The sequence below is a fragment of the Lampetra planeri genome, chromosome 12 (assembly GCF_965212315.1).
Source record: "Lampetra planeri chromosome 12, kcLamPlan1.2.h2, whole genome shotgun sequence".
In the NCBI taxonomy this organism is placed as follows: Eukaryota; Metazoa; Chordata; class Hyperoartia; order Petromyzontiformes; family Petromyzontidae; genus Lampetra; species Lampetra planeri.
The window spans coordinates 10,991,415-11,012,842 of NC_136118.1; the positions used below are offsets into that span (position 1 = coordinate 10,991,415).

A 21,428-nucleotide genomic window follows, 5' to 3' on the forward strand; every position below is an offset into this window, starting at 1 on the left:
GTCTGGTTTCAATGAAAGGGGGGTTGGGTGGGACATTTACAGATTGGCCGTCAAGAGGAGGAACGCCCAAGAGGCCGGCACGCCCTAGCGCAGGACAGATCATGAAATAACAACACGTGCAAGATTGAGATGGATAATCCACAAGGGACTGGAGAGGCAGCGTTGCCAAAACCGGGTGGGGGGTGGGACGGATACGTCCCTATGCAGCAGTAGATAGAGCCATACAACACCATCACCGCATTTAAAACAGAGGTAGGGGAAGAGACCAAATAAACACACGCACGAAGCTCATGCGTATGGGATGCCTTATATTGATATAATCAGCTGACCACAGCGTGGGAAATCGAATTCATGGCATTATTACATAAACAGTGGGATGTGAGTCCCCGTCCCGTGACCCAGCCGCCCCTCGCTATTCTCGGCCAAGCGCTCGCAGCAGCAGCAGCAGCAACAGCAGCTTGGCCCATGCTGTGTCGTAACATCCCGGCACGCACACACGTGGCCCCTCGCATTCGGTTAAAAAGAAAAACATTCACTTTGCTTATCACTCGCGCACGGAGTAACCCTCAAGCGAACTGGTTCACATCGCACAGCAGCCGAGAAGCGTGCGAAGAATACCTTCGGAATTTATTTTTTTGCGTAAAAATTGCGCGGGATTAAAAAAGGGGTCCGTCTGCGCGAAATACATTCCTCCACCTGAGTTTAACTTTTTTTTGTTGTTTTCGCTTTGTATCGTGCGTCGTCCGTAACGGTCCTGAATATTACATTTACAACATCAGTTTTTTTTTATTGTCCGTTCGTTCCACGGAGGATGGTCTCGTGGGGTGCGATAGCTGGGTGGCCCCTCCTGGTGCCGCCACTGCCGCCACCGCCGCTGCTGCTGCTGCTCGTGTCGCTGGTGCCGTGTCTACTCATCTCGGCGCAGGAGGCCGATCCGCGCGCCGGAGCGCAGGAGGGGGAGCCGTGCCTGCGAGCCGCCTCGCCTCGCTCGCCTCGCCGCTGCGCCGAGGGTCTCGAGTGCGAGCCCCTGGACGCAGAGGAGCCGAAGACCGGGGCCAGGCTCTGGGGCAGCAGGGGCACCAGGGGAAGGGGGTTGTGCGTGTGCGCGGCTCTGCGCGGCGTGGCCGTGTGCGCTAGCGACGGACGCACCTACGGCTCCGTGTGCCGTCTGCGGAACGAGCAGAGGCGACTCGGCGCCGGGGTGGGAGGCTCACTCTTCCCGATATTCAACGGCTCCTGTGAGACAGGTCAGCCACACCCCCCCACCTACCCATACCCCCCCTCTCCACCGCCACGCAACGCAATCACGCCGAACTGCTGCTCATGACGATGATGTGATGGCATCTCGCTGAGTCAGCGGGGTGGGTGGTGGGTTGGCTGATTGGTGATGGTGGTGTGCGCGAGTTTTAAAAGTGGCTGACGAGCGGGGAGTGGGGGGCGGCTTGGTTGCCTGCCCATTGTCGGCGTTACAGGTGGAGCGATTGATGTGTTATCACCCACGCACATCCATCGCACAGCGATTCGACTCAAGGATCGATGTTGTTTCATGAACGTGGCGGTCGCTAGTGGCTATGCAGGAGTTACGTTAACCCACTTAAATTTCGATTTAAAGCTTTCGTGACTGCAGGGATTCATCTTCTTGGTTCTTTCGGCAAAGTCACGTAGAAGGGAAATAATCAAATAAAAAAAAATAAAAAAATTCTTTTTTCTTATTTTATTACTTCCCTTCTACGTGACTTTACCGAAAGAACCAATAAGATGTTATCGATTGATTGACGGTGCACCGGGACACGCCGAGAAAACCCCCACGCGTGTGAGGGCGGCGACACTCGATCCAGTCCAAACACGCCGATGTGTGATCCACCTTCGCTGTACCTGCCCTCTCCTGGCAAGCCAGGGTATTGTCACGGCCATGGGGGTGTCACGACATGTGTGTGATCCACTGACCCTCGTCTCCACAGTGGTGGATTACAGCCGTGCGCCTCCCGGCATTACAACGATATTTCAATGTTGTCTTCCACAGGAAATATCTAAAACCGCAATATAACTTGTTTAAACGCTTTTTTTTTAAACGGCTCTCCAAACATCTCTCTATGTACATGTTCAAAGGTACGGTGACGCCACCGTTACTTGAACTCTTTCCAAGTTGCAACGTTATACGGTCGGCGGATGTGTGGAAATGAATCTTTAAGGTGTGTGTATGTGTGTGTATGTGTGTGTTTTGAAATCACGCAAGTGGTCTATGTGCGGCCGTGCAACGTTTGTAAACAAGAACTTGTGTTTTTTTTTAAACGTGGCAGGCAAATCCATTCTCGAGCATGTGCCTCTCATCACCATTGCAGTGTAGAAATATGACACAGTCCGGTACATCGCAAGGTCAAGGTGTCACACTGCCGCATCGAAAGTTTTGCGAATGACAGAACAAGGCTTCATTGACTCACTTTTGGCGTGTCGTAACGTTACGTATCCTGCACTGAAGTTACGTGGTGTGGGTAACTGAAAAATAACGGGCTAATAGGGTTCGAGTTGCCCCCTGGTTTAATAAACGTTGTTTCTGTGTGTGTTTTTCTTTCATATCCCATAATGAAATGTGTTTAAGCAACCCTGGTGTGTGTGCGTATATGAGGGCCCTTAGACTTGCAACATACTCGCACTATAAAAAAAACGATCCCTTTTTCCACTATTTGATACTGACCGGAAATATTTTGAGCAAACCTCAAGATAAATCATTGTGCGTGTGTAAATGTAGCTTAATTTTTTTTTAAGTGAACTGCACTTGGCCCTTTGAGGAGTACAACAACAACTACTACAGCATAAACATTCTTAAATTCCTCTACCGAGAGAATGACAACAAATATAACTCGTTCCTTTTGAGCTTGTGCACTTTATTTGTCTCCTACCGCTAAGCCCCCACACTTAAGTCCACAAAAAACACAGCTCACGCTCGTACCGTTTCCATGGAGAATCTTATTTGACTCTAGATTTGAAGCTTTCGTGACTGCAAGGATTCATACTCTTAGTTCTTTCGGTAAAGTCACGTAGGTAAAAAATGTTATTAAAATTAATAAAAACAATAAAATCACGACGTTTTATTGTTTTTATTAATTTTAATTTCAAAATTAAATTAAAATTAATAAAAACAATAAAATCACGACGTTTTATTGTTTTTATTAATTTTATTTTTACCTACGTGACTTTACCGATAGAACTAAGAGTATGAATCTTATTTGACGTCGTCCCAGTTTGTATCGGAGCACATCTTCTCAAGGCTTGACCGTGCTGCACTTTGTAATCGTTCGCTAAAGTTGGCATCGGACGTAATCTTTTTTTTATTCTGCTTGTGTTTATAAATGGGAATGCTGGAAAAAAAGAATTGAGTAAATTTCGCCGTGTTGTTCTAGTGAGACATCTGTGAAACCGTATCGCATTTTCGAGAGCCAAACAAAACTTGGAGGGGGTCACAGTGACTGCGGTCAAAATAATGAAGTGCCCAACCGGAGCCATTTGTGCATGGTAACCCCACCCCTTATCTGGGCATCCTTCCCGTCCAACTTTCCCTGCGTCTCGGGGTCTCTGCTTTAGGGCCTTTTTTCCATAAACGCCCCGCCGCCTATCGATGCTCGGCAAGCCAGGCAGCTCCTTGCCAAGGCTTTGAACGACCTCCTCGCAGGCCGCCGCAGTGCAAGCTCGCATGTGTTCATACGCCCAGGGAAATGCGTAAAGCATGATTGGAATCCGCGTTTAAATGGCTGTGAATGAAGTTGGTGAAAAATGAAAGGATGTGATGTATTTACGCTCGTGTTTATTCTACGCGTTGTGTGCTGGGGATGGGCATTCCTTGGCTGACCTGGAGATCTCTCTGCGGCAAGCTGCCTCGTGGCAATGTTACTTGGCTTATGGAGTAACTAACTGTGCTCTCTGCCAATGTCCAAGGGATTCATGCTGTTTATTGGCATTTAAACAGAAAATTCCTGTCTAATTGTTTCTCAGATAGTCAAAAGAGTGAAACCGCGTTTAGCTTCAGCACGAGTATTCGTTCTTCCATTTAATTGTTCGGCAAATTTATACTCTTATCCACATTCATCTGAAAAGAATATTGTGGGTAGCTGGAATTATTTTTGTCAATAGTCATGGCTAATAGGGTCCACCAAAAGTGTCCGAAATAGCATCATGGATAAGCAAAAGAGTGTCCTGTAATCACTAAAAAGTCTGTGAGATGTTAGACGCAAAAATGCGAACTTATTAATCTTGTTGACTTTGTGAAGAAATACAAAAGCTATCTCATTAGAAATGTTTATGTAATTATAAAAATCACACAATAGCAAAAAGCGCACTAATGAACGAAATCATACATGTTCCAGAATATTCCGTAATCTGTGCCATGTTTATAAAAAGTAACTCATCGCATTGTTACAGATATTGTTGAGTGAGCATAACAATAATTCCTGGCCTGGACTTTGATAACCGTGGGTTGGACTTTTTGTTGTTGTTGTGCCCGTGCAGGAGCACCCAACCCAGAGAGCGTTCGGGACAGACTCAACTTCATCGCCAACGTGACGGAGCGGGCCCGGCGCGCCGTGGTGCACGTGGAGCTGATTGCAAGGTGACGCCGCAACTGCCCGAATAACCCGAACCTCCCAAAGCTACCAAAACTCTCCGATGCGTGTCTGTGTGTGTTTCTGGGTCCGACACTGACTGGTGTTGAGCTTTGCACTGCGCGGAGCGCTAGCGTGCCGCGCTAGGAACCTGGCAAACCCGGGTTCGTTTCCCGGTCATGGCCAACACCGGTGACGATTATCTGAACCGGTCCTGGACCTCCCCTGGGGCGTGGTGTTGGCCACCCGCCCCCTCGTGTGCCGTGCCGGCCTTCATAGGTCATCGCTAACAGCACTTGGCCCAACAGTCTGTTAAGGTTATACGGGGGATCTTTGTCTTTGTGCTGCCTGTTGATGTTCGGCACGATATCTAACATCGGGCCACCTGCTGGGAGCTTCATCAGGAACTGCGTCGTTGAAGTTTCCAGCGTGTGCAGCAACACTGGATGATGGACGTCTGGCCCAATAACACAGTGCACGAAAACGCAGCAAAAAAACTTTCCAGTACAACCACAAGTACCTACATATTAGCAAAGCAATTCATTGTCCTGGTTTAGTCAGGACAGTACTGATGGTTACATAATGGGTGTCCCAGAACATTTGCTAAAATTTGTATTTTGTCCTGGTATAAGACGGATTTGGCCTCAATCTTGACTCTTCATGTGTGCGAAGGGCGAGGCTCACTACCCAATAGACCCGTTACTGGGTGATTGTTCATTGGACGTGGTGCATAAGCACACCAATAATAACTTAACAAATGTTTTTGGGGGCTAACAGAGGAAGGGGTTGGCACCATGTATCCTGGTTGAGCCGATCAGAATTATGGTGGCGTTAGGCCAGTGTTTCTTAACTCCAGTCATCGCGATCCACCATGGCCAATCTTTTCATGATGACCAATAAGTTCCGTTCCTTTGCCAAATAAAATGTTCTATTCCTGTTTACACTGCACGCACCTGATGGGTGGTCATCACAAACGATCTACCATGTCGGGAGTGGCAAGGGCTCGAGTTGAAAAACAAACCGCCCGCCACAATGTCGGTGAAATGACGCATTGAATTGCGCGTGTAAGACTCATATTTTTTAGATTGGTATTTGTCACGTAGAAAGAACTCACGCGAACCCAACGCAGGATATGAGTCACAACACCAGAACGAGTAGGCTTACATTAAAGTTCTATTTTACTAGCATAATTACCATGATATCATTGTTAGCAAAGAATACCTTACATTTATCTAGGAATGTGTTTGTATTGTGCCAATACTTAATTTTAATATTTTCTTTTTTTTTATCAAATAATAAATAAAAGTGCCTAGTTAATATCCCACTCAAATAATTAATAAAAACAACAATGTGTAGCCCTTTGTCAATACACTGCTTGATGAAGGCCTCTCAATGCTATATCATTCATGAGGATGTATAGAATATCTAGATCTAACTTTAACACAACTATTACTAATCTGATCATTGTTTTTTTACCCTTTTATCTGGCAACAAAACTGACACCTTTTTTACAAGGAGTCATGTTTGCATTGACCACAATACCTGCGGTCGGAATGCAAACAAAAAACACAACTCTGGTCATGTATGCACTGTCCTTGAAATAGTTTGGTCCACACCCGAGACAGCTTTCCTTAGAGCCTAGTCTCACATGGTGTTGGACCAGATGACGCCAAAAGGCGCACAACTCAAAGACAATGCACCATCAGAGTATGAGAGCTCGGGGTAAGTTGCCAGATAAAAGGGTAAAGAACCAATTATCATACTTTTGCTACTGGCAAAGAAGGTTCCAATGGTATTACGAATCTTTCAAATACATTTAGATTGTTTTCATTTCTGGGGCACGTAAAAGTTCGTGCGTGCTGAAATACACGTTTAGTCCACACGCGGTTTCGAAGACAATACATATATTATCAGAACATCCTTGTTTGGATTGTTTTGACACATGTATGTGTGGTTAATGCAGACTTGTTGGCTTTACAATAGGCGCGTCTAATTTGGTGTTCGAACATCTTAACACCTCTTGTGTCATTCCCAGAATAGGCAAAGCCTATACTTATTCTTTCATATTTTATACTGTCAAAAAAAGGTTCCACAGATATCCACGTGTATTCCAATCGGGCCAAAGGGCATTGAGATGCTACAGGGTTTTCGTAATATCATACCAAGGACTATAAACACCTGGAATAATATGTGTGGTGCAGCACAAATCTGTGTAACTTCAGTCAACACCATCATCACAGAGGCCCCTTCTCGGAAGTTTTTGTTAGGATTCGTTGCTCTGTGATCTTGGCAGCCACAAGCCCCCTGGTGGACTTTCCGCCTCCAAACAAAACACTTTGCTTCGTGTGCCTAAAAACACGCACACGTTTATAGCATTACGACTGCAGATCTCATAATTCTATAAATTCTACTTATTGAGTTTTATTTACAGACTGGATTATTTTTTCTCTCTCTTACTCACTCGGCCCAATGTTGAGGCACGTGTTCAGCATTAAGGAGGTATTTCCTTTGTTCAGAGAAAAACTATGAATGTAGCCAAATAAAATGTGTAATTATGTTTGTAGAGGTGTCACAAGCACAGACCTAAAAGTAAATTTCCGCCATCCTGATCATCTCTGCCTGATGATATATACGCATTTGATCATCATTATGGTCAGTCCACTGCTGGATGAAGGCCATCCCAAGCCACCGTCATCCTCCACGATCCTATGATGTAACAATCCACCAAGCTTCGATGTAAAGCTTTCGTGACTGCAGGGATTCATCTTCTTGGTTCTTTCGGTAAAGTCACGTAGAAGGGAAATAATAAAAATTTTACATAATAAAATAATTCTCACGACGTTTCGGCCACAACGCAAGCAGCCGTCCTCAGGTGAGGACGGCTGCTTGCATCTCCCTTCTACGTAACATAATAAAATAATACAATTCTCAGTGAGAATACAATTCTCAGTGAGAATTGTATTATTTTATTATGTTTTATTTTTTATTATCTTATCATCTCCCTTCTACGTGACTTTACCGAAAGAACCAAGAAGATGAAGATCGTTGTTAATCTGTTTTAAATAAACGTCATTAATCAGCGTACGTTCTCCAATCAACGTGTTCCTTCTTCATGTCTCTCAAAGAAATTCCATGCACGCTTTTCTCCCTGCTTCGTCGAGCACTTTTCACTTTTAGTCATATATTTTTTGTCAATTACCTATTTCTGAACCATGTGTCATAGCGGGTCGTACATACTGATTTAAAATGTACTATTTCGGCACATTGCTACTTTACTTCTCATTGCACAGTTCAGCTTTCCAAAGCACTCTCACCTACTTTGGTCCATCTCTTTATTTCATCTTTTAGATTTCTCTCCGCCTTTAATCGCTGTTTTTTTGTTGTTGTGTCCCTCTGAGAGATATTTACAAATCGTTTATATAAACTGTTGCACGTGAACGTTGTATTTGTCACAACTATTCTGAGCGCAAGAGTGCAGGCTTCATCATTACATTCTTCTCACATTTCCATCGGGTGCAAATAGTGACTATGCCGCCAGGAAATCTGAGATGATTAATGTTACTAATAGGCTCTCAATCAATCACATTTTTAGAAAATGTATTATAGTCTCCAACTACAAATCAAAATATTCTAACTTATAATTATCTTCACATAAAAAAGAGCTATTGGCTAAGACAACCACCTCATCCGTCTTCTTGGTTCTTTTGGTAAAGTCACGTAGAAGGGAAATAATAAAATAATAAAAATAAAACATAATAAAATACAATTCTGACGACGTTTCGGCAACAACGCAAGCAGCCGTCCTCAGGTGAAGAACAGGGCTGTCGGAAAGACAGCGTCTGAATGTGTCATAATAAAATTTTATTTTTATTATGTTTTATTTTATTATTTCCCATCTACGTCACTTTACCGAAAGAACCAAGAAGATGAATCCCTGCAGTCGCGAAAGCTTTAAATCGAAATTTCACCTCCTCCGTGTTTGTACACACTAATGATCATTAAGCGGCCTTCTCATTGACACTTACAGCAATTTTAGGTTGTCTATGGGTTTAACCTGAGCCCATTCGCCCAGACTTGAGTGACGATCGAACACCTCCGATTAGCGTGGTTTGGCGACGTAGATGTCCAACGTACATACGTACGAACAAACATGGATGAGACTCCCACCCCCGTCCCACCCCGATCTCCTGCAGGCACCTGCTCTTCGACCGCAACGTGTCGGTGTCCAGCGGTTCGGGCTTCCTGGTGTCCGAGGACGGCCTCATCCTCACCAACGCGCACGTGGTCACCCACAAGCGCGACTTGGTGGCCGTCAAGGTGCAGCTCACGAGTGGCGACACCTACGAGGCGTGGCCGCTGCACGTCGACATGCACGCCAACATCGCCATCATCAAGATCAACGCCCAGGTGGGACTTCTGTGCCCCCTCCTTGGACGTCGCGTTGCGTGCTCTGCAGTCGGGCTCTTGTTGAAATGCAACGGAAACATTTTGAACACGTAGGCTTTCGCGACCAATATCATCCATAATATCGGTTTTTTTGTGGGTTAGATAGTGTAAAAATTAATGTGTCGTTAAACCCGCCACCACCCGACACGGCCAATTAGTAAGGTTTGTCACGTTAACAAAACCCGCCAATTCGTGACGAGTACAGCGCACACGGTGTGTTCGAGAACAAATCCACAACGTTTACAATCAGAGTACGATGACGGGTGGTGGCGGGTTTAACGACACATTCACATTTATGCGATCTAACCCCCCCAAAAAAAACTATATTATGGAAAACATTATATTAAAAATAAAGATCCACGCCCAGGTGCCCGCAGGCTCGTGCGACGGCGCACTCCGCACGTGCCACCACTCTCCGTGACACTGGGGGCTTCTGGGAGACCACTCTCGCATTCCCCTTCGTGGGAGAGGTGTGGCCCCTTCCTGTGAGCAGGCAGAGAAGGCTCTTTGTAAATTTTGGTGATGGTTGCTTAGCCGAGATCTCTCGTTGGAGTTCTTTGCCCAGATGCAGGGCCCCGGTTTAAGCTCCGTCTATTCCATCAGATCCCAGAACCGCCCCACTCCCTTTTCAATTTGCAACACCAGATAGTTGAGGTGGTTTCCTGTTGCCTTCATCAGCAGTGTTTTTGTAGGTGGCACTATCACAATATTCGGTTTCTTGTTTGTTATGTGTTACCCCAACTTTATGCGATTTGGGCTATTGGTGGCATTCCATGAGACAGTAATCAATTCAGAAAGCTTGCAGAGCAGTCCATCAACCTCTGTGAGAGATTTATCCATGAAAGGAGATATCATGGAAATGTTTCTCAAATCTCAAGTGGTCCCTTATTCATGCACTAGAGGAAAGAATTTTCCACTAACCCTGCTGAAGAGAAATGCTTCTTGCAAAATAGTTCAACCAATATTTTCATTCCGAGAACTTAAATTCAGCTCAATTAAGCGCATGACCAAATGTTATACGTTGCTATTATTTGCGCAGTCATTGGTGCCCGGACCGAGACAATCAACTTCACCACAATCGCCGCTTGCAGTTTAACGTCGAGCTGCCCTGTAAACATAAAAAAGTGAAATGGTGACGACGCAAAAAAATAATAAAAATGATAAGTGAAGTGCTGAGTGCATTTATAAATACACGAGCTTTACTACCCGGCTTCGCCCGGAACTTGGATTCTTGTCTTGGACTAATACACGGCCAACGCGGAGGGTTGGGGGGGGGGGGGGTGCGTGACGTCAGCAGGCACACTGCGTGATGCTGCAGCATGCGGGTGACATCACAGATATGTGACGTCACAGATATGTAACGTCACCGCTCACTTGCCGTGCAAAATATATCCATTATTGCGCCCCCCCCGCCCCCCCAAAAAATTACAAAAGTCTATTTTTATACTTTTTGCATTGTGTACAGTCTGGAAAGTACCCACATGCCAAATTTCAAGTGTGTTGCATGTTGGGAAGTATGCTAAACATTTCGAACAGACACACATATTCACGAATTTCACTTATATATATAGATTATTTAATAGATTAATGAACTAATTAATGACGGGGTGGGGTGGCCGAGCGAACGGCCACGTGGTTCGTAGGGCCGCTTGAGTCTTTAAGAGCTCGGCCGACGTCGCTGCCGCCCCTGTTGTTTGACTTGCACCCCACTGGGATGTTTGCACACAGCGTTGGTGTACACGGTGTTTTTTCTGCAAAATTTTGCTGTCTTTTCTTGGATTTTCTGTTTGCACTTAGTCACATTTTCACTTTAAGATGTTTTCTTGTTCATGTTTTTGTTTGTTGCGGTTGCACCCGATTCAAGAGCCGAATTGCTTACAGGGCTATACCTAATAAATGAACTTGAACTTGAACTCTCCCATCGCAGCAAAAGCTGCCGGTGCTGCGACTCGCTCGCTCGGCCGAGCTGCGTCCCGGCGAGTTCGTCGTGGCCATCGGCAGCCCCTTCAAGCTGCAGAACACGGTGACGACCGGCATCGTGAGCACGGCGCAGCGCGGCGGGCAGGAGCTGGGCCTCGAGGACTCGGACCACGACTACATCCAGACCGATGCCATGGTCAATGTGAGGCCGGCCAGCCACACGTATACACGCGCACGTGCGCACACACACATCAGATAATCAACAACGTTGCATTTGGTGTTCGCGCCAATGGCACTGTGTTACACGGGCGAACGTAGTCTGCCAGTAGGGGGGGCGGCTTTGCGACGTAGCTTTACCCAAACGAAATAATTTGCATATATTTTTCAAATTTTTATTGTGGTGCGAATAACGTCACGGGATCTTTCACGTCCGCTGTCAAGCAGGCAGCACGTTCTAGATTTGAAGCTTTCGTGACTGCAAGGATTCATACTCTTAGGTTTTTCGTTAAAAAGTCACGTAGGTAAAAAATAAGTAATAAAAATATAATTAAAATAATAATTGAAATAAAATAATAAATCGCGACGTTTCGGAGGCAACACAAGTCTCCGCCAGGCAGCACGTGTTGATAGGTAGCGCACAGCCTGCAGTATTAACCAGGGTGGCCAGTGGGGTCGAACCGTGGCACCTCCACATCAAGCGGCGAATGCCCCTACCGCTCTGCTATGTCACCGCCACAGGCATTGCGTGACGATCATTTGAAGTGAGTGAGGCCCTTTGACCTGAAATGTAGTGTTCAGTCAGAGATTAATTCTGACTGGATACTTTTCCGCTCGTTGGTTACCTGGAGTCGGCGGCACTTAACTCGTAGCCACAGCCCGAGCGAGAATATTCTGGATGTGATTTTCCAGATCCGGAATATATTTCCCTGGTCATTGACCCGGACACATTTATTAAGTTAAGCCCCACCTTTAGCTCAATATGTGACATGAATGATCTCGCGAATTAGAAATAATAATCTTTTAAATGAGTAACATGCACAGTATTTGTTATTATCATTTATAATAATATCTTTTGTTTTTCATGTAACTGCTGCTCCTTGTTCTGTCACATTGGGACATCAAGTATGGGAGTGCTGGTGGACCCCTGGTGAATCTGGTAAGAACCGCTTGTAAATTCCATCACTCTTTCAGGTGGCATTTTAAAAGAAACCCATGATATGAGGTGACTGAGTGGATCACGGGTTGGTGTGTTGCTGAGCTGGCACCGCTGGGGCCTGAGTTCGAATGCAGGTAGCCGCTTGTGATCAAACTGGGTTCCTTATCTTAGAGTTCTCAAGTGTGGCGAGTTGATGGCCTTAGCCTGCTCGCCAATGACCGCATAAAAAAAACCTAAACTGTCACGTTAAACTTTTATCTGCAGTTAATTTAGGCGATTATTCCAGCTCTGAGAAAGAAAAAAACACATTGATGTCGGTCAGTGTTTGGGAAAGTGCTGCTCCCGGCTGTGTGCACCACCGGTCACTTGAAGGGGTTTTCAGAAGTAGCTCTGTGACATATACTTTACATTGGGCTCATCTCGAACACAAAATGGTTTCACGGGTCTGTGAGAAAATCGAACGGATACTTCACCCCATGTCATCACAATTAGAATAACATTTAGGACTCAAACAAAACTATTCAAACGTTGTCATATGATGGTAGTGTCGGAGAACTTCATCGTGAAATGCCACTTTCTCTCCAATAATTATCCAATGATCATCCCTTACCTTTGCTTTTTCTTCAAATTGTCATGCTGTATTGATTCAATGCTTCGTTGGTTTTGCCGCTGAAGCAGGGCGCGTGTTGGCGTTCATCTCCCGTTGACGGCCCTGAGTCGCGTAGTGGATGCACACCTCATTCAGAATAGCAGTCAATGTTGGGTCTCAACACGGGGTATACGCATAGTGTATCCACACTTCAGAGGGATACAGCAGCGAGTGGACCCACGATTGCGAGTCACACTCTGCAATCACAGTGCTGCCCGGAACCTTCGTTGCTCACAGACCGCTGTTTGTTTTTACGAGTAGCACAAGTTTTGGTTTGAACAACACGCCGGCGTGCTGTACAGGTGACGAATTGGCACGTTCTGTTTACGTGACAACCCTTACTAGTTGGCTGTGTCGGGTGGTGGCGGGTTTAACGACACATTTATATATTTACGCGATCTAACCCAAAAAAAACCTCTTATGGAGCGCAAGTCTTAACCGTCAACTGCATTGCTTCTCTGTACTAAAAATCTGCAATCACCGCAAGTAATCTGAAACCGCCTGAGCCCACCGTTGGCAGGCTCCTCCGCTGGCATGAGCATCGTGGCCTGTGTGGAGAACCCCGCTGTGGTCGTGATTTAACAACGGGGCAGTAATTCAAATCAAACCACGAGTACATTTGGTGTACGCGTCATTCTTACAGTGCAAGGCCATCGTGGAGGTGCTGTGTTTCACACACGTGCGCTTTAACAGCTGTGGTAATTTCACAGTAGGGGGAGGGAGGCGATGTTGCTTTGTGGCCTCACCCTCGAGTCATTTGCGAATTATTCCCAATTTTTTTGGGTAAAATTTGGACTGTGAAATGCCTGCACACATGGATGACTGTTGTTTTTTTTCGAGAAAAAAAAACTCCCACGGGACTTTAATGCCCATCTTTGAAGCGGAAGGCGCGTCTGTTGTTGTTGTTGTTGTTTCGTTGATGCGCCCACAGTATTAACACAAAAACTGAAAACCGCTGCAACGAGTGGCAAAACGCGCGGCCGCTCGTCCGTGTCGTCGCCACCTAACGGAGCGGCGTGCGGTTGACCCGCAGGACGGCGAGGTGGTTGGCATCAACACCCTCAAGGTGACGGCAGGGATCTCCTTCGCCATTCCAAGCGACCGCATCCGAGAGCTCCTCCTCCAGCGACCAGACACAGGTACGGACATGGGCAGTTTGACACTGTAGGCTTTCGCGAACACTGTTATTCATATTTCGATTTAAAGCTTTCGTGACTGCAGGGATTCATCTTCTTGGTTCTTTCGGTAAAGTCATTCAGACGCTGTCTTTCCGACAGACCTGTTCTTCACCTGAGGACGGCTGCTTGCGTTGTGGCCGAAGCGTCGTGAGAATTGTATTTTATTATGTTTTATTTTTATCATTTTATTATTTCCCTTCTACGTGACTTTACCGAAAGAACCAAGAAGACTGTTATTCATAATCAAGGGGGGGGGGGGTTTGGGTTAGATCACGTCAGTATGAATGCGTCGTTAACCAGCCGCCACCCGACACAGCCAACCAGTGAAGTTTGTGTCGTAAACAAAACGTGTCGATTAGTACAACTTCAGCCCACACGGCGTATTGGAGAGTAAATCCACAACATGTTTAATTTGAGTACGACGTTTGGCTGGTAATTACATCCAGCGTCATCGGGCAATTTTTGCTATAATTGTGAAGAGAGTCACCTGCTTCTGGTCTTAAATAGACATGGGTACTAACCTGGAGCCTTGATGTCCATCCCCCCCCTTCACATTGGTTGGCTGGCTGACCGTTCTCCTTTTCCCAAACTTTTTGGGGATGGGCCAAATGCTTTGGATGGAAGCTGGTGAGACACATTTGGTTATTGTGCAATTGGCAAGCTTGGCTGTGTTGCTGAATGTTGTTTCGTAAAAATATATTTACCGAACTCATTTGAAGTGGCATTAATCATGCCACGTGTTGCCTTAAACATTTCCTGGCTTTCCGGTTCTTTGAAAAATAATATGAAGACCCTTTGTATTGTTGTCAATAAATTCATATTTAGAACAGCATTTTTGTACACAAGCTGCACGTGATAGATTCTAACCCATACTGGAGAGCTATAATTATGAATCGGACCATAAAACAGCGTGTAAATCACCATCACATGGCACCAGTGTTGGCTGTGAAACGACAACAGCTCCAAAATGGAAAGCGGCAAGTTTTGTATTGCTATGAGTGCCCTCACCACGTGCATCATAACCGGTCATGCCACGTGGGACCACCGTGCGCCAATTCCGAGTAAAAAGAAAAAAAAGTTACAAATTAAGGAGGATCTGCACAAAGGTCACAGACAATATTGTGAAAAACATGAATTATCACGTTCGTGCGGTGACCAGATTAGATACTGGGAAAACATTTTCCTCCTTATCTGTTTTACGCCTCGCTGCTTCTCTTTGTAAACACGCTAAAATGCCAATATTATTTCTACGAAGAAAAAACAACTATTCATGAGTTCAAGTGAACGTGGCTGAGCCCCCAACGAAGGACACCGATTGGTTGTAACTAATAAACAGGCCAAGGTTGAACTACAAAAGAATATGGGTAAAATAATACACAGTCGAGGGGGGACCTCATAAATCAACGCCCATTAGCGCCGCAAGTGGACGGGAGGTCAACATGCGCTGCTTCAGAGGTTCATATTTGAGAGGAAACCGCTGTAACTCATTAAACGTATTACATTCCCAGTGCTGTCTTATGCTGACCATGGATACATGGGTGTCTGGTGAGGATTATTTTTGGACTGGACCAGCATATTTTTAGGCACTCCGAATCTACTACGGTGCGGACAGTTATAGCCGCTGGCTTACGAAACGACTTGGCGAAAATAAGGGAGCTTTGCATTTAGAATAACGTATGACCTTCAAATTGACCAAACTGGTGATTGTGCCCTGCGTATAAAACAGTAAACAGGATACGGTTGGAAATGTGAACACTTGGGGCTCTTAAAAAACGTTTATTTTTGTGCGGCTGCATGCCCGCGCGTCGGCGTGTGTGTGCAACATGCCTGTGACGTACGTGTTATTGGAGGATGCATTCGCCAACATCTCCATGGATCATGAGAAAATGTTTAGCTATAGTTTTCGCGTGGAGGCATGTGCATTGACTGCGTCGCATCGGCTTGCAAAAACAAGGAGGTTCGGCTGTTGCAATTAACCTCACCCACATGGCATCAGGAGCTGTTTGCCAACGTTCCGATGTAACGTTAAGCATCGTGACCTTCATTGCTCGGCTTCGATTCCCCCGTTTGGTAAATGTCACACACGTGTTTGCGGAATTCATATTGAGTAACGGACAGACGGCGGGCAAACCCCGCAGGCGAGTTGGGATGTTGTTGCAAAGTGCTTTTGTGGATTTGTCTCGTGGGCTGCGATGACTCGCTCATTCGACACGACTTTGTATGTTAAAAAAATAGCCGCTTAAAAATAGATCCAGATTGAATACCTAAAGTGTAACAGTGCTGTACGACTCCGTTATGACCAATGAGAAATTGTAACGTATATGCTATTTATCCAGTAGGTGGCATGTGGTACACGTTTGAGCAAGCATTCCACAGTTTCCAGGGCCAGTGGTTTAAAAGAAATGAATTTCAGCCCTTTGGTCAACGGCACTGCTGGATTAATGCCTTCTCAAATTGTGTCGGTCACGTGGGGTGGTTTGACCAAACTTCGAACTCAGGTCACGAGGTTTCAAGAGTGCGGACCACAAGGTACTGGCAGTGCCCGCTTGCCTTCACGAGCAGTAATGTTTAACCATCACAAGCGGCGTCATCGGCCTGGTCATGGGAAAGAGGGGGGTCGGGGAGAGGAAGCAACATTTATTCCCCCCCCCCCCCCACTTAATTAACCCCCCCCCCCAGGCGGTTGTTTAAATATGTCAACAACAGAGGCTGGCACTGTGGGGCGTCGTGGTTCGAATTCTTGAGATATTCCACTCCCCGCGAATGGGGAGAGCCTCCTCGTGTGTCCCCGTTGAAGAATCCCCGAGTAATCCACTGGTGCACGCTGCCTACCCTCTCCGATGGAACGGTCGCCCTTGCTGAGCAAGCCCTGCAAATATAGTGACTAGTGGAGACACTTTCTGTTTCGATTTAAAGCTTTCGTGACTGCAGGGATTCATCTTCTTGGTTCTTTCGGTAAAGTCACGTAGAAGGGAAGTAATACAATAATAAAACATAATAAAATAATTCTCACGACGTTTCGGCCACAACGCAAGCAGCCGTCTTCACCTGAGGACGGCTGCTTGACTTTATCGAAAGAACCAAGAAGACACTTTCTGTTGTTTAAGAATTCCTAGATTTGACCACTGCGGTCCCTTCCTTCCCGCAAATACTTTAATTAAAAAAATACCTCTTGCGATCCACCCCCATCCCCTGTTGAATATAATCCATTGATACGATACCGGTGTGAGCCCTCCCACGCCGAACTCTCGCAATCCTCCTCTTGATAAAGTGGAACTGATTTGCGTCCGCTGCTGTTTACTCATCTCCGGATGAACCAAGGGGCTGCGCTGACCCGGATACCGCCTGTGAAATAACAGGGCCAAACGGATGGCCGGCTATTGCACTTGACATTTAACATGTGGGCCACTCTGTATTATGAATGAATGATTTGTGTTGCAACACGACGATTCAAACAATGTTCCCGCTGTCTCACATGGCGCAGCGATGACGCGTGAGCATTCATTGCCCTGGACTCGAGCAGTCCTAGTTCCTGTGCTGCATGCGGATCAACGAGACGACTATCAACGCTCATCGCCGCAAATACTCCCAGTGGCATTAGAAAGGGCAGGAAGGCGAGCGAGACGGTGTGTCATTCTGCGTGTGAAAATGAGGGAAGGGGAGCGGTGGTGGGAAACGAGACCTTTTTTTACGATATTTATTTAAATGTTTAAAATGGATTTCATTAAAGAAGCTTCGGCATAAAGTAAAATAAATATATATAACTGAAACTCTACCCCTTGGAGTAGTCGGAAAATGTTGCGATGACATCTTATGTTGGTCTTGGCCCAAAAGCGTGGCACTGTCAAAATTAATCAAGAGGGTGTTCGTACGGCTCAGTGTGAGGATAAGTCGTTTTTTTTTGCTGCAACGAGGGAGAGGTCTTTTTTACCCCATACGAACGGTAGCCATTTGACGACATTCATTGTTTCAATAGAGGGGGTTTTTTTTCGGTTAGATCGCGTAAATATATAAATGTGTCGTTAAACCCGCCACCACTCGACGCAGACAATTAGTAAGGTTTGTCACGTAAACAGAACGTGCCAATTCGTTACTAATACAGCACACCAATGTATTGGAGAGTAAACCCACGAGATTTACCACAGCATTTAATTGTAAATGTCGTGGGTTTACACTGCTGTAGTAGTAACGAATCGGCACGTTTTGTGTACGTGGCAGAGCTTACTCATTGGCTGCGTCGGGTGGTGGCGCGTTTAACGACACATTTATAGTCACGCGATATAACCCAAACACATCTATTATGCATAACATTGGTCGCGAAAGCCCCACTACTACGACTAGGTGTTAAATCCATTGCGTTGTCTGACTGCGTTGCTCAGATCCAGAGAGAGAGAGAGAATAAACACGTGACGGCGGTTGTCGTCTTGCATAGAAAGATGTAAGCGGAGACAGACGCACCACCGACATCGTCTCTGCACTGACGTCAATCATTCAATCAGCAGATTTGTTATTTTGTCCCATTCTCGTAGCACAAGGCTCTGAAGAGGGTGCTGTGTTTCACAGACGAGGATGGTCTGCCAATAATATGGGGGCCACGTCGCTACGCGGTTTCACTCAAAGTAATTTGGCAGTATTAGATTTCTTTCCAATTTGGACCGTCACGTCGGCACACGTGACCCACTCTTCGCATGCCATTGCTATAGTGTAATAACTATGAAATATTGTTGCGTCTGTTGAAAGCCTCGGCTTAATTGCATTCACCAGCTTGATGAGACTGGTATATGTGGAACGATGCAGGGTGGGTTTCTATCACAGTATGACCACACGTGGGCAATTGTTTACCTCGGCATGAACGACGTTGCACTAAGCATTTAATTCAGCCACGAGCACTCCATGTGAAAGAGCATTTGTTCATTTCAACTCGGTAAATATCAAGATTAGATCTTAAGGGGAATCAGGAAGGCTTTCCCCCCCCCCGCCCAGCAGTTGATGTCTCCCAACTATTTTCTATTTGATATATGACCTGGCACGTGCCACGAAACGACTGTTCAGGTGACAGAGGTCACACTTAAAAGAAGTCACGGCATGTGTACTTTCAATTACGGAAAAGCCCGTGTGGCTTCTTCAGCATCAAACAATAATTCACGCATGCGAATACAAATGTTCGACGTTAATGCAAATTAGTTAAGATGCTAACTCGTGAAGTGATCATCTCGGGCCCAGAACCTGGAGATTAAACACCAATGTACACATTGATTTAGTATTTGTACACGTTTAGTACACAGCTGAGCTCTGTAATACTTTGACCCTGAATCGTTATCACCCATGATCTAGTCACTGCTAGATGAAAACTTCACCAAGCCACCACAATTTGCTCACGGTCTTGCAAAGCAAATATATATCGAGCCCCTCTGTGGAGTGTTCCATCCTTCAACTGAGACGACTTCTTTAGTCTCGACCACCTACCATCATCCCTTCTCGCGACGTATCCCGTCACTTCCTACTTGCAGCTACGGTGGAACGACAATTCACAAATGGCAACCCATAAAAATGAACCACGTGATCCCTAACACAAAAATAAGCTAAAATTTACTATAAACATTTTTGATTTTTTTTTTACCAGGTAAGGCCCACTGAGACATATAGCTTATTTTTCAGAAGCGACCTGGACACAAGCTAAACGAAGTGGCTTATCACGTGGAAATGTATAGAAGCCAAATACTTAAAAACACGTGTTTCTAAATGTGGAGAGAAAACCCGGAGGAAAATGCACACGACCACGGAAAGAACATGCAAACTCCAAATATACAGGCGTCAGGGTCGGGATCGAACTCACGACCTCAGGCATGGGAATGAATATCTCACCACCACGGCACCCCCAGTTCTTAGCATGGAATGGGCTTACAAAACCTTATATACAGATCACTGCAGTCGAAGCACGATATCCGTGCACATTGTGTAAATATTATTTTACTTAACTTGACAGCAGACAAGCTGTCAGACTTCCCATGTAATTCACTCTTTGTTGGTGTAACGTCAGTGTTTGATAGTTTATTAAATCGGGGCATGTAGATGGAGGAAATGACATAAAGGGAAAAGACCACAATAATTATGCCATTACACGGAGGTGCTCGGTGTATTTCAGGGCATTATTCAATCACACACGTTCGGAATGTGGCGAGTTCATTCACGCATTCCCAGAAAGCAAAATTCCCTAAATCTAGCAGACTTCTTACACAAACATGTTCTTTAGCACAATTCGTCGTAAAGGGAAATTACCGGTAATCAAACATTACAAGAAGTGTATTGAGAATAGAACAATGTAGGCAGGCCTCCCTCTTTCTTCTCTCCCAGCCTGCAGGCTGGGGGGTGTATTTAGGGAGGTGTTTTTTCCAAGTAAGACGAGGCAATTTGTCCGATTGGAGCTGCTTCACCTGCCCCGTTGAATCGCGCCCCATGGCTCTCGTGGCACTTTGCGGGCTGATCCGTGCCAGCAGAGAGCGAGGCAGGGAGGGAAGGATGGAGGCAGGGAGGGAGGGATGGAGGCAGGGAGGGGACAACGGCGCACCGTGCCAAGAGGGCTGCACAGAGGCAGATGGGCACGCGTCCAGACACAACACTCCTCTGCCGTGGTGGTGCTGGCGAGCTGTGGGATAAGGGGAGGGGTGCGGGGGCACTGCATGGGACGGGAGTCTTGGGACTGGCTTGGGTTGATCGGGTGGGGTTGGTGGTGGTGGGGGGGGTAAGAACGCTCGGTGGCGGTGGTTGGAAGTTGGTGCTGGTGGTGGTGCTGCTGCTGCTGTGCAGGAGGAGTTTCGGGGCGGGCTGCTGGGGGTGGGGTGTGTAGTTAACAGCGCGTGTCACTCAACGCTGACGCTCACAGCGCCGTGCGGACTTCGCCCAGTGACTTCCCATTCGGCTAAATAGCGGCGTCGCCAGTGCGTGAAAGCGCATTTGAGTCCTGGGGCGCGCGCACTCCCGCACGCACCTCGCAGGTCCATCCCAGAGCAGACGGAGGGGGCACAGGGAGGCAGCAGCAGCAGTAGACTTCATACAAGGACGCATTCACAGCGCTGCCATGGGCTCGCCAGGGCTCCACAAGGCGCTGCTGCCCGTCGCTTTTCTGCTGCTGGCCTTGGCCGGAGAGCGGGGCGGGAGCGCGGAGCGCGCCGGGGAGGGCGAGCCGTGCGTCTCCGTGATGACTCCCGGGGGGCCCGGCCCGGCTACCCGCGTGTGCCGGGCGGGACTCGTTTGCCGGCCCGTGGTGGGGGTAGCCGGGGCTCAGCAGCATCAGCATCAGCACGGCGGCGGCAAGCGGCGTGCCAAGGGCGTGTGCGAGTGCAAGCACCCGGGGCCCGTGTGCAGCAGCGAGGGGCGCTCGTTCCCCAGCGTGTGCGCGCTGCGCGCTCACGGTGCCAAGGCGCTCCACGCGGGGCCCTGTCCCAACGGTATGGCGTGGCGTGGTGGGCAGTGGCGTTGATTGG

At 46.8% G+C, this 21,428-nt stretch overlaps 1 protein-coding gene across 2 annotated transcripts in view; it reads left to right on the top strand.

Moving 5' to 3' along the window:
• The first annotated feature begins 573 nt into the window (after positions 1-573).
• Positions 574-21,428, top strand: part of LOC144721688 (serine protease HTRA1B-like) — a 49,860-nt gene continuing 29,005 nt past the window's right edge. Inside the window, exons 1-6 of one of the 2 annotated variants that reach the window (XM_078599531.1) lie at positions 574-1,247; positions 4,504-4,603; positions 8,789-9,002; positions 10,969-11,163; positions 12,085-12,117; positions 13,800-13,905. In XM_078599531.1, coding sequence (XP_078455657.1) covers positions 812-1,247; positions 4,504-4,603; positions 8,789-9,002; positions 10,969-11,163; positions 12,085-12,117; positions 13,800-13,905 — 1,084 coding nt within the window. In that variant the 5' untranslated portion in view covers positions 574-811. Of the gene's footprint in view, positions 1,248-4,503; positions 4,604-8,788; positions 9,003-10,968; positions 11,164-12,084; positions 12,118-13,799; positions 13,906-20,800; positions 21,393-21,428 lie in introns of those variants that run through there. The other variant, XM_078599532.1, reaches the window with a different exon arrangement.